At 38.7% G+C, this 11,444-nt stretch overlaps 1 protein-coding gene across 1 annotated transcript in view; it reads left to right on the top strand.

Moving 5' to 3' along the window:
• Tmx1 (thioredoxin related transmembrane protein 1) overlaps positions 1-11,436 on the top strand; it is a 27,080-nt gene extending 15,644 nt beyond the window's left edge. Inside the window, exons 3-10 of the mRNA XM_023723735.1 lie at positions 1,801-1,834; positions 2,850-2,965; positions 4,197-4,242; positions 6,293-6,421; positions 8,758-8,803; positions 8,892-8,993; positions 9,243-9,309; positions 11,251-11,436. Coding sequence (XP_023579503.1) covers positions 1,801-1,834; positions 2,850-2,965; positions 4,197-4,242; positions 6,293-6,421; positions 8,758-8,803; positions 8,892-8,993; positions 9,243-9,309; positions 11,251-11,429 — 719 coding nt within the window. The 3' untranslated portion in view covers positions 11,430-11,436. The remainder of the gene's footprint in view (positions 1-1,800; positions 1,835-2,849; positions 2,966-4,196; positions 4,243-6,292; positions 6,422-8,757; positions 8,804-8,891; positions 8,994-9,242; positions 9,310-11,250) is intronic.
• The last annotated feature ends 8 nt before the right edge of the window (positions 11,437-11,444 follow it).

The following is an 11,444-nucleotide window of genomic DNA, read 5'->3' as shown; positions in this document are numbered from 1 at the left end:
TGCGCCCGAGTTTGGTCTCTAGGCGGTGGGCGCCCGAGAATCCGCGCTGCGCTGCGGCGAAATTTTTCAAACTTCTGCGAGGCTTTGAGGAGGAGAAGGGGGCGTCTCGAGGGCCCGACGCGTTCCCACGCCGTCCGCTTTGGAGCGACCCTTCATAGACCTCTGTACTTTTCTCCCCAAGCTTTAGAGAAAAAGATAAAGCGCAATCTCTTTGTCTTTTGTCTGTCCTAGGAAAGTTATATTTATCCGTTTGTAGTGCAGGAATCGGGGCTTGATTTTGGGATGGGCGCTAAACATTCCTGTTTTTTTTTTTTTTTTTTGGTCGATGCTGAGTAAATTGAAATTGAACCATGTTTAAATTTTCGATTTGTAAGAGCTCCAGTCACAATAATTTAGACAAAATTACATGACTTGTATAATATTGTACATGTTTTCTTTAGCAGTATCCTGCTTTAGAAATGAACTGGCTTTTTTAGATGATAAATTGGTGCTGGTAGTAGGACTCATAGGAGTGGTGTTACCCATATTGATAAAAACACCTTTGAAATGCTGCTTAGTGCCTTTACATGCATTTTCATATTTAATTCCGTACAGATTCCCAGTGGTAGTTACAAATGAAAAATAGATACCTAAGTACCTTAAATGATTTGTCCATATTTTGCTCTAATGACTTTCTTTGAGTAAGCATGCAGTAATTGTAGGAACTGGTTGTAAAACAACCCTTCATATTTGTTTTTCTTTTTATGTGTTTAGTACAGGGTCTACAGGGTCTCACTGCACAGATTGGACTTGTAGTGATCCTCCTGTTTTCAGCCTCCCAAGCACCAGGATTATGGGCTGCACCACCATGCCCAGTCTCAGTAGCACCGCTGGGGCGTGGCCAGCTTGGCATGGGGATGGAACTCCAGTCCCCCTGGCCTAAGCAGATGCTTTAGTCTGCTGAGCTATCTGGCCAGCCCAACCCTCTTTAACAAGGTTTGGAAAAGAGTGATCATGGGTGCAGTTAGCGTTAGGATTGTTATCCTTAGGAAGCAGATGAAGTGGACAGTACCCAAGAGAGGTCAGATCAGTATCTTTTAAGTCACAAAAAGGGAGAAACTTAGAACATTTACATGGAGACTAACATTCACTATGCACATGTACTGTGTGTGACTCAATGTTATTTTCAATTACTGTTGAAACTGCAGGGAGAAGGCATAAAACCTCGGGCAGCATTGGTTTTTTTCAGTCATTGTCCAGAGTAACTAGATTGTGCTTATAATAAATATACAGTATTTAGTGCCACAAATATGTGAAGCAGTAGTGATTATGAATTACTGAAGGGTATTTTTTGAGCTTGTTTGATGAAACTAAATCAGAAGAGGTATTAAGGGAAACCAGACTAACAAAACATTGGATTATGAGCTGAGCCCAAATTGTCTATCTGAAAGTATAGTTTAAGAATGTTTTTCTTTTCTTTGACTAAAGTTAAAGAAGTATGTAAAAAAACACTAAATAATAACAAATTTGAGAAAGCATATAATTAGTACATTTAATCTGCTGTCAATTCCTAGTGATTTAAGTTAACTTCTGATCAGGAGTTACAGAGCTGTTTTCATTGTAATGTAGCATATTGTTAAAGAGTTTGGCTTTTTTATAATAGCATACTGGTTTGCCTTACAGTTTTTTTTTTTGTTTTGTTTTGTTTTGTTTTAAGGCTTTGATTTTCTTAAAATAAAATGTGAAGTACTGAAACTTTTTAAAAATTTATTATTTATTTGATACAGAGTCTTACTATGCAGCTTGGATTCATAGTGATCCTCCTGTCTCAGCCTCCCTGGTGCTGGGATTACAAGTGTGCACCTCCATGCCCAGTTTTGGGACCGGTATGGCATTCAGTACCAGGAATTGAATTTGGGTCCTTGTGGTTGCTAGGCAGGCACTTGGGGACCACGGAGCTATCTCCCCAACTACTGTGTTTTAACAAGTAAAGGCATCATTCTTCCTAGTTCTGTAAGCTGTCACATTGTAAGATATGTGATAAAGTAGAAAAGTAAAATTGTAGAGAACAATCAGGACCTAAAAGATAATAAATTACAGAAGAGCAATTAAAATGCTAATATGCTTGGCATAGACTATAAACCCAGAATCTTGAAACAGGATGATTTAGGGCTGACCTAAAGAGTTGTGGTTAACTTGCTCAGTATTTGTGTAGGAGTGAGGGTTTTTTGTTTTTTTTTTTTTTTTGTGGAACCAGTGATTGAACTCAGACCCTTATGCTTGCCAGGGAAGTGTTTATTCTACTGAGCCATCTCTCCAGCCTAGGAGTTAGGTTTTGAGGTAGTGTTTTGACATGAAAATGGAAATCTATTTTTTTAAAAAATTCTGAATAGCTTGCCTTTCTGGGCAAGCTTTCCCTTCTGATTCTGCAGAAGAATGGCCTTCAGTTGGGTCTTGTGTTTCCTTTTTCACCATGGCTAGGGACAATTCCTGTTTTTTTCAGTATTTTACATTTTTGACTGTAGAGTAAAATTATTAAAATTGGTGAACTCCCTGAAACCTTGAACCTTCCTAGTAACCACACATAATGAGAAAAATTCAGAGGTTTGAAAGAGCCATTTTGCATGGGAAAAGGCTTGTGTTTTTAAAAAATTGATTTTTAGGATTGCCTTTTGGGGGTTAACATCAGTTCATATGTTTAGATTTCCAGATTATGAGACACACAACTTTTTTCATTTGTGCAGTTACCACTTTGTTATTTTTAGTGTTTTTAGATAAAATATTTCTTATGAATTACATAATTTTATGTTTTATCTCAAGATAAATGCTCATTACAGTGGTTAACTTTTCTCTTAAACTCTATTCCTTAGTTATGCTCCATGGTGTCCTGCTTGTCAAAATCTTCAACCAGAGTGGGAAGGTTTTGCTGAATGGGGAGAAGATCTTGAGATAAATGTTGCAAAAGTAGATGTCACAGAACAGACAGGTATTGTAAGTTGCTTGATTCTGTTTGCTTTGCAGCTGAGTTGGACTTTTATCTGTTTTCCACATTATATGGTCTGTACTTTTTATTTGAGTTTGAAAACACAGTGGTCTACAACTAGCGGAGCCACTCTTCTCTTGGCTAGCCAGGCTTAGTGGATGCTACTTCCCTGTATGGAGCTTTGTGTGCAGTAGCAAGAGTGGATTCCTGATTGTGACTACAGCTCATTCCGTGTGTGTGTTGCCCTAAAGGAGTTTTTGAGCCATTACCATTACCATTTCCCCTTCTTGTCCACGTAGCTTCCTCTTACCTTTTTGGGCTCTGTTCCAGGCTCCAGACTAGCACAGAAGATGCTTTTGAGAAGTCTGAGAGCACTGGCTCAAGCTGAAATTGATTGGATAAGGGATTGTTTGCATCCACACTGTGGTTCAACATAAGGAATTTGGGGCTCTAGGTTTTTTTTTTTTTTTTGGTCAAGCTCAGATTTAGTGACCAGATTCGAATCTCTAAAATTGAATTCCAGAGTCAGTACCTATACTATTTGGGCTCCTAACTGTCAAGCCCTCATGGTTGTGGGGCTACACACACTTTTGACATTAAGCCCTGCCAAGTGATGGGCCTTGCCTTTCGGATGCCCCTTCCACAGACCAACCTCCATCTGCTTATTTTTGGTGGCCTGCTTACCCTGTGCCAAATAGGCAAATTTATTGAGCACTTAGCTATTCCAGCACTTTCTGAGGTTATGGATTCATTGCTTAGTACTTGTACAGCCCTATAAAATATATGATATCCTCACTTTATAGATAAACTGAGGCATAGGAAGTTATTCCATTTGCTGTTGGCCTTTAACTGTTAATTTTCTCATGAAAGATTCATAGTATTTCCTATTTTTAGTAGCAACATACTGCCTTTGTTTCCGGAACATCAAGTGCAGTTTCACAGAGTTTTGAGACCTTCCTAAGCCTTACTGTTATTCACACAGAGATACTATTCATCAGTGCTTGTATATATTCACAAATGTCTTTACTGTTTAAGCTTCTATAAGCTTTTAATTGAGATAATGTACAGTTAGGTGTTTTTTCAAAATTGCTTTAAGTACAAAATTCGGATTTTCATTCTTTATACAAAACTCAACTATTTTAGTATAATTTCACATTATTTTAGTATTTAAATTCAAAAATCATCTTGTGATGAATGGTCCATATGAAACCTGTGTGTTCTTTATTACTTGTAGGAATGAGTGGACGGTTTATCATAACTGCTCTTCCTACGATTTATCAGTAAGTACTTGAAGATTCTCAGTTATGGTGAAGGATGCACAAAGAACAATCAGAGTAGTGGGCCCCTGGCTGGCACATGTTTGAAGAGCAGGGATGAGCCCATGTGCAGAAGGCATTTTTAGAGCGTTTGTTTTTCTCCGAGTGGTACTGTTCAAATGGACAAATGATGGGTGAACCTGTCCCTGTTCTCAGGGTGCAGTTGTTTCAGGAGGTGATGCTCATGTGAAATGATGTAATCCTGCTGGGCATAGTAAGCAGGGTGGCGGAGAGGCCATGGATAAGTTAGAGGGAGAGGAGAAATCCCTGGTAGCTGGAGTGGCTCTGAGAACAACATGGGGTTTAAATGCATTCTTAGCAGTAACCTTTTCAGATGTGTGAGGTGAGCATTCCATTCTGAGGGCAGACTCACAAACAGTTGGAACGCGGTGTGTTCCAAAAGCAGCCAAGTGCTGTCACATAGCCTTGGGATGAGAGTGGGTAAAACAGTTGGGTTAAGTTAGAATAATAAAGACTGTATAGTCTACAGTGTGGGTTCTTTCAGTTTGACTTTGTCTTCCATACTGAATGTTGAAAGTGTCAAATCTTCCCTGTATGTTAACATCATCTAGCTGGTGGGCAAAATATCAGAAGGTACTTTTCTGCTTGTTTAAGATTAAGAGAACAAGTTGGTATTTTGTTGTTTGTTTTTTTTCCCATCTTATGCGTCCACTTTTTAAAAAAAATTTATGTATTTGGTACAAGGTCTCCCTAGCTCAGACTTGTAGTGATCCTCTTGTTTCAGCCTGTCCAGTGCTGGTATTACTGGCATGTACCAACTACCATGCCTGGTTTGTGCCAGGGGCAGGGCTGACACAGCATGCTGAACAAGGGATCAAACCCTGGTTCTTGCAGTTGCCAGGCGGGTACTTAGACTGCTGAGTTATCTCCCTGGCCTGCATTTACTTTTTAAATTAACTCTTTTTTGTATCTGAATTTCTGTCTACTTGTTGCTACACATTTATCCCTTTTTCATTTGGTGATGTGTCCGTTAGCTGGCTATAATGTTTCCCCTTTTCTACTTTTACTACTTTGTGTCTGTTGGAATCAGACCCATCCTTCAAAGCAGTTTGGGTGCCACTTGCTCTTCTTTTTTTTTTTTTTTTTTTTTTTATATTAGAGAAGGGTCTACAGGGTGGTAATGGTCTCACTATTAAATCAGACCATAGTTTAATTTTTTTTTGGTGGGGGGCAGAACTGGGGATTGGACTCAGGCCCTTGCATTTGCCAGGGAAGTGCTTATTCTATTGAGCCATCTCCCTAGCCTTAGGTCAGACTCATAGTGATCCACCTGTTTACAGCCTCCCAAGAGCTGGGATTACTGGTGTGCGCCACCATGCCCAGTCTCAGTTGCTGTCTCAGAGTGCCTGGGGGTGGGGCTGGCATGGCAGGCTGGGGGATTGAACCCCCATCCCTGCGCCTGCTTGCAGGTGCTTTAATCTGCTGAGCTAATTGGCTGGCTCTCACTTGCTCTTTAGAACTTTGTTTTGGGATAGGGGATTCAATGTGGTCTCTTTCTCTGAATGGGTAAGGGATTGCCTCATCCCTGCTATTGAGGCTTTGTAGTAGGTCCTGTGCAGCTGGGAGAGCTTTTATTGCTATGGGACTGAGATCCATATATTTTATGTGTCAAGGATGCAGGGGATAAAGTTGACTCTGAATAGTAGCACTGAAATGCCTGGGAAGGCAGCATTCTACCACATGCCTAGAGTACTGAAAGTGACAGAAAAATACCGTAAAAGCTGATATTTTGTGATTTTTTTTTTAATATGTGTTTTACAATTAAGACAATTTTCTGAGGTTTATCTACTGTGTGTTTCATAGTTTCATTTAAAACTAGTAACAAAGTATTAAGGTGTATGACTGCGGCCAAGATCTCATCAGGAGGTGGTTCATGAGCTCTTTATACTTTGCTAATGTATTTGAATATTGGGGTTGGTTGTAAAATGAGGTGAAGTAGTAAAACAAATAGAAAATTTATTTCTCAGTGGTACTTAATACTTTTTTTATTTAGCTGTAAAGATGGTGAAATTAGGCGCTACCAGGGTCCAAGGACTAAGAATGACTTCATAAACTTTATAAGTGAAAAAGAATGGAAGAGTATTGAGCCTGTTTCATCATGGTTTGGTCCAAGTTCTATTCTGTAAGTATGAGGGGTTTTTATCTTATTCAGAATGAATGGGAACATATAGTTATATTTCATATGAAGTGCAAATAGTTTCTTAAAGCTTGATATTTTCAGTTGATTTAAATCAAGTAGATCATTTTGCCTGTTAAAGTAGAAGGAGGAATTCTGTAGAAATAAATTTAATGCCTTTTAAGGATACTTTCGGGGCCGGGGAGATGGCTCAGTGGAATAAGCGCTTTCCTGGCAAGCTGAAGGGCCAGAGTTCAATCCCCAGGTCTGCCAAAAAAGGATACTTTCAAGCTGGTGGATTTGGTCAGATGTATCAGTACAAACTAAATAATTCCCAAGAGATGGCAAGCAGTATAGCAGGTAATGCTCTAGCTTGAGTGTAGTAATTTGAGTGAGGGTGCTCAAACTTTTATCTGCTTATACTTCTTTAGGCTTCTGTTCTTTTTTTTTCTTTCTTTCTTTTTTTTTTTTTTTTTTTTGCTTCTGTTCTTGATAGGAAGTGGTTGAATTGTGTGTGGTTGTATGATTAATCTGAACAGTGACTCTTAATGGCATGGTTAACTGCTGAACTCACACCTCGTTAGAAGGTGGGTTCAGTCTCCTTAGTGGTTAGGACTGGAGGTGCTAGGAGTGTTTTCTGCTACACAGTTGGGGTGTACGGCCTCACCTGTCATTTAAGAGACATTTGGGAATAGCGAGTTTTACGGAGATTTTGATGTCCTGGCTTCTCCCTTGCAGGATGGAGAGCCAGGACACCAGCCACATAAAAGGAAAATGTTTTGGATTCTGGAAGTGATGGACGTGTCTTATCGTGTATGACTTTTTTTTTTTTGAGACAGGGTCTTGCTTTGTATTCCAGGCTGGCCCTGTGTAGCCCAGGCTAGCTTCAAACTCACAGCAACTCTCCTGCCTCAGCCTTCCGAGTACTAGGATTACAGTCATGCACCACCATGCTTGGCCTTCTATGCCGCTCTTGCATAACCTTTGAGTTGTCCTTTAGCAGCCTGCATTTGCCCTATGGAACTACTACATCCAACTGAGTTAACAGGAACTACTCCAAGTGTAGTGTAATTGTTGAGGCTACATATGCAGTGCTTTATCTTCTAGTTCCTATTGTTCCTACTTAGCCTGTTAGACCAGCAGCACAATTAAAGTATGTTTGTATGTTGCACTTAAAAATGTAAAAGATATTTATTCTTTAAAATCTTACCACCTTTTTCTGGTAGAAGAAAGTGGTTGGCTGTGAGTTTCTGTTGAACCCCCAAGGCAGCAGGTTACATTCTCAGTTTGCGGTCTGGGGCCTTGTGCTTGATTGTGGGCGAGTTCTTCACCCCAGCCAGCTGTGCCTTTTCTGTTGCTCCTGAATAGTAGCAGCTCCCAGTGTGAGCTGAGCAGGTACACCTCATGCGGTTGGCCTTTGGGCCCAGCGAGCCTTGGGCTTTTGTGTGAGAAGGTCCTTGGCAATAACTAGCAATATTTCTTGCTAAATGGTTGGTTGGTTTTTTTTTTTTTTTTTTTTTTTTTTTTTTGGTGGAACTGGGAATTGAACTCAGGCCCTTGTGCTTGCCAAGGAAGTGCTTATTCCACTGAGCCATCTCCCCAGCTTGCTAAATGGTTGGAAACCCACAAACCCTTGTTTTTGAAGCATCCTTTTTTAAACTGCCCATCTAAGATACAAGCTGGATTTTGTTATGTAAAAGTAGTAATTTTTATTTATGGCAACTTACCATTAATTTTCTATGTAGTTATTTACATATTATTAAAGGTTATCAAACCAGTGCTATTATAAATTCTGATTTTATCAAAACAGATTTTTTTTTTCTTTTAATGTGTTGGGGATTGAACACAATACCTGGTACATGGCTAGGCAAGTGCTCCACCACTGAGCCGTAGCACTAGATGGAGAGCTAATTCTTAACTAGGAAGAGTCAGATTAGCAAGTCCTACCAGGTCTTCCTTCAGAACCCTTCTGTGCTCATTTTTGGAATATTGTAATAGTGGGCAAGAATTGCCACTTTCAGCTGGTTTTGTGGAACTTTTCACTTTTTACTTGGTATATTATGGAAATGGATGAAAGAAATGTGAATGTTGACACAGTGGGAGGAAGAGAAATTATGAAGTTTTTTATTTTGATAAGGTCACATATTAGTAATTCAGAAAGTTAGTTTTTATCAGCAAGCCTTATTATGGGCATGAAGTCGATGTGTTAATAATCTTGATAAACACCAGCCATAAAATGTCATGTTGAAGAAATTATAGAGTGAAAAATAGAACCTTTGTTTATAGATGTAGACGAAGCTGTGTCTCTTACTCAGTTTTTCAACTGTTTTTTTTTATTGTAGGATGAGTGCTATGTCAGCACTCTTTCGGCTCTCTATGTATGTCAGGGTATGTATTAACATATTTGTCTCTTAAATATTTTTAACATCACTTTTTTAAATGGACATATTACTCATTTTTTTTCTTTCAATTTTAGACTTGCTATGACTATTTTATTGAAGACCTTGGACTACCAGTTTGGTCATCATACACAATTTTTGCTTTAGCAACTTTGCTTTCAGGATTGTTATTAGGACTTGTAAGTATTTTGGACAGCTAGGGAGAACAATAGGTTGTTATTAGGTGTTTTGAGACAGGGTCTCACTATGTATTCTAGGCTGGCCTTAAACTCACTGTGCAGTGCAGGCTAGTCCTGAGTGCTGCTGCAGTCCTGCCTCAGCCTCCTGATTGGTGGGATTATCGGCATGTGCCATCATGCCTGGCAGAATATTTTAAGATGGAACACTAGTTGTACTATGTTATGTATTCAGATTTGTTTATTTTGCAGTTAATGATATATGTGGCCGATTGTCTTTGTCCTTCCAAAAGGCGCAAACCACAGTCATATCCTTCAAGTAAGTATATTTAAGATTTGTTTTTGTTTTTTTTTTTGGTGGAGCCAGGGCTTGGACTCAGGCCCTTGCGCTTGCCAGGCAAGTGCTTATTCTACTGAGCCATCTCCCTGAACTCCAACTTTTTGGGTTTTGGCTGTGCTAGGGATCCAGCCTAGGTCCTTGTACATGCTAAGTGAGCCCTTTCCCACTGAGCTACATTGTCAGCCCTTTTTGTTTTTTGGTTACTTTAATGCCATTCATTGCTGTAAAAAATACTCTTTAATAATTCGGGTTCCTAAGTGCCAAGTGGTCCCTTTTGGCTGTAGCATAACAGAAGGAAGAAGGGGGAGATACTTACTGTGGGACATATTTTGTGATAGTCCAGTAGATTTTGGAATACTTATTATTTTCTTGACTCTTACAGTGAAAGAAATGTCAGCATTATATATAGCTTGTAGACGTTTAATAACATTGATCTGGTATTAATTTCAGAATTTTATGTTGTTCAAGGATCCATTTGAATATATATATGCAAGACATAATTTTTAAACGAGTATATTCTACTTTTGAAGTCATTCATTGGTACAGTGATCACATCTGAAGATTCTTTGTATCTAGTTAATTTTTACTTTTTCGAAAGGACAGTGGGAAAACTTCCTATAGTTGATTTAGGCTTGATATTTACACAGCTGTACTGCAGAAGGGGTTTATATTATTAGAAGCAGTTACTGATGTTTGTGATATAATTGTTTATCCAAGCTTTTATTTTTAATCTTAAATGAGTATACTGTTACTGGAGGTAGTCCTGTTTGCAGTTTCCATAGAATTTTAGCTTAATATGATCTGTTGCTTTTCAGCAACTTGTGGTTTCCTGTGTGGGTGTTGCTGCTCCTAAACATGATAGAGCTGAAAATAGACCTAAATTAGACTTATGACCTGGCATTTACTCCATGATAATGTCTTTGTTGACTCAGAATTTATCAAGGTCAAAGCTCCTGAAATGGAAATGGTGGCTATTTCATTGACACCCTACTTTGTTCTTCAAATACCAGATAGGACATCTTTATTCCTAGATGTGCTGATGCTGGGAGAGGGTCATCTAGGGGAAGTAATTGTTTCAGCTGACAAAGATCACTGAACTTTTTGGAAAACATATAGGTGCAGATTAGCTGATAGTTTTGAAGTGAAATGAGTATAAATGTTCATTTAATTTTTAAAGTTGACATAAAACTAGTTGTTAGTAGCACTGTCCTAGGTGTGGCAACTAAAGATATCTTTAGTCTTGCAATGGCTGAATACAGTGGAGATAACCTGTTATAATCTGTAGTGCTCCCCCAAAACCGCATGCATGGCACTTGATAGAGAATCGAGCCTGCAAAGTCAGCAATAAAAAGAGATGCCAGGCAGACAAAAGAGCAGGCTGCCTATGACTGTGACCCGTGGTTTCAGAGTGGTTGCTCTGAGCTTAACAAGCAACTGGCCCTGCAAAAAGTAGAAAGGACAACCTGCAAATTTAATATTCATACATTCTGTTATTAGTAATTATGCCTTAAAAATTACGTAGATGAAAGGAAAACACATTTATAAGACTAGAAAAAATATGGACACAAGAATGTAACCTTTAGTTCTAAGTCTGTGTGACCTGTTTCCCTGGGAACTGAACTGTTGCAGTTATAGACCAAAAGATTACTAGCAAATTAATAATATAATTGTCATATTTTTTCTTATAACTTGTACATTTACAGCTTTAAAACTGATTCATTTTTTTAGTGTATCAATTAGGTGGATATTTAGAATCAATTTGGTAAGTAAAATATGTCTTCTAAACCAGTTTTTAAGTTTTTTCTTTTTTCTCAATAATTTATTCCTTTTGGAAATTGAGATAAGTCCTTTCTCCTTGATTCTGCTGTAAAGCAAATACAATACTCAATAAAACCACATTATCTGGCTTTTGTTTTTAAGAAAAACCATTATCGGAATTTTCTCAACCTTTGAAAAAAATGATCGAGGAGCAAGAAGCTGCTGCTGAAGATATTTCAGAAGAAGTAGCGGAAAGTAAAGAAGGAACAAACAAAGACTTTCCACACAGCACCGTACGACAACGCCCTGTGGGCCCATCATTGCCCCCAGATCAATCCTAGTTAATTTTTATAAAT

Source organism: Octodon degus, unplaced genomic scaffold, assembly GCF_000260255.1.
Source record: "Octodon degus isolate 3935 unplaced genomic scaffold, OctDeg1.0 scaffold00102, whole genome shotgun sequence".
Taxonomy (NCBI): Eukaryota; Metazoa; Chordata; class Mammalia; order Rodentia; family Octodontidae; genus Octodon; species Octodon degus.
The sequence above is the reverse complement of the archived record's forward strand: the minus strand, read 5'-3'. Positions and strand labels throughout refer to the sequence as shown.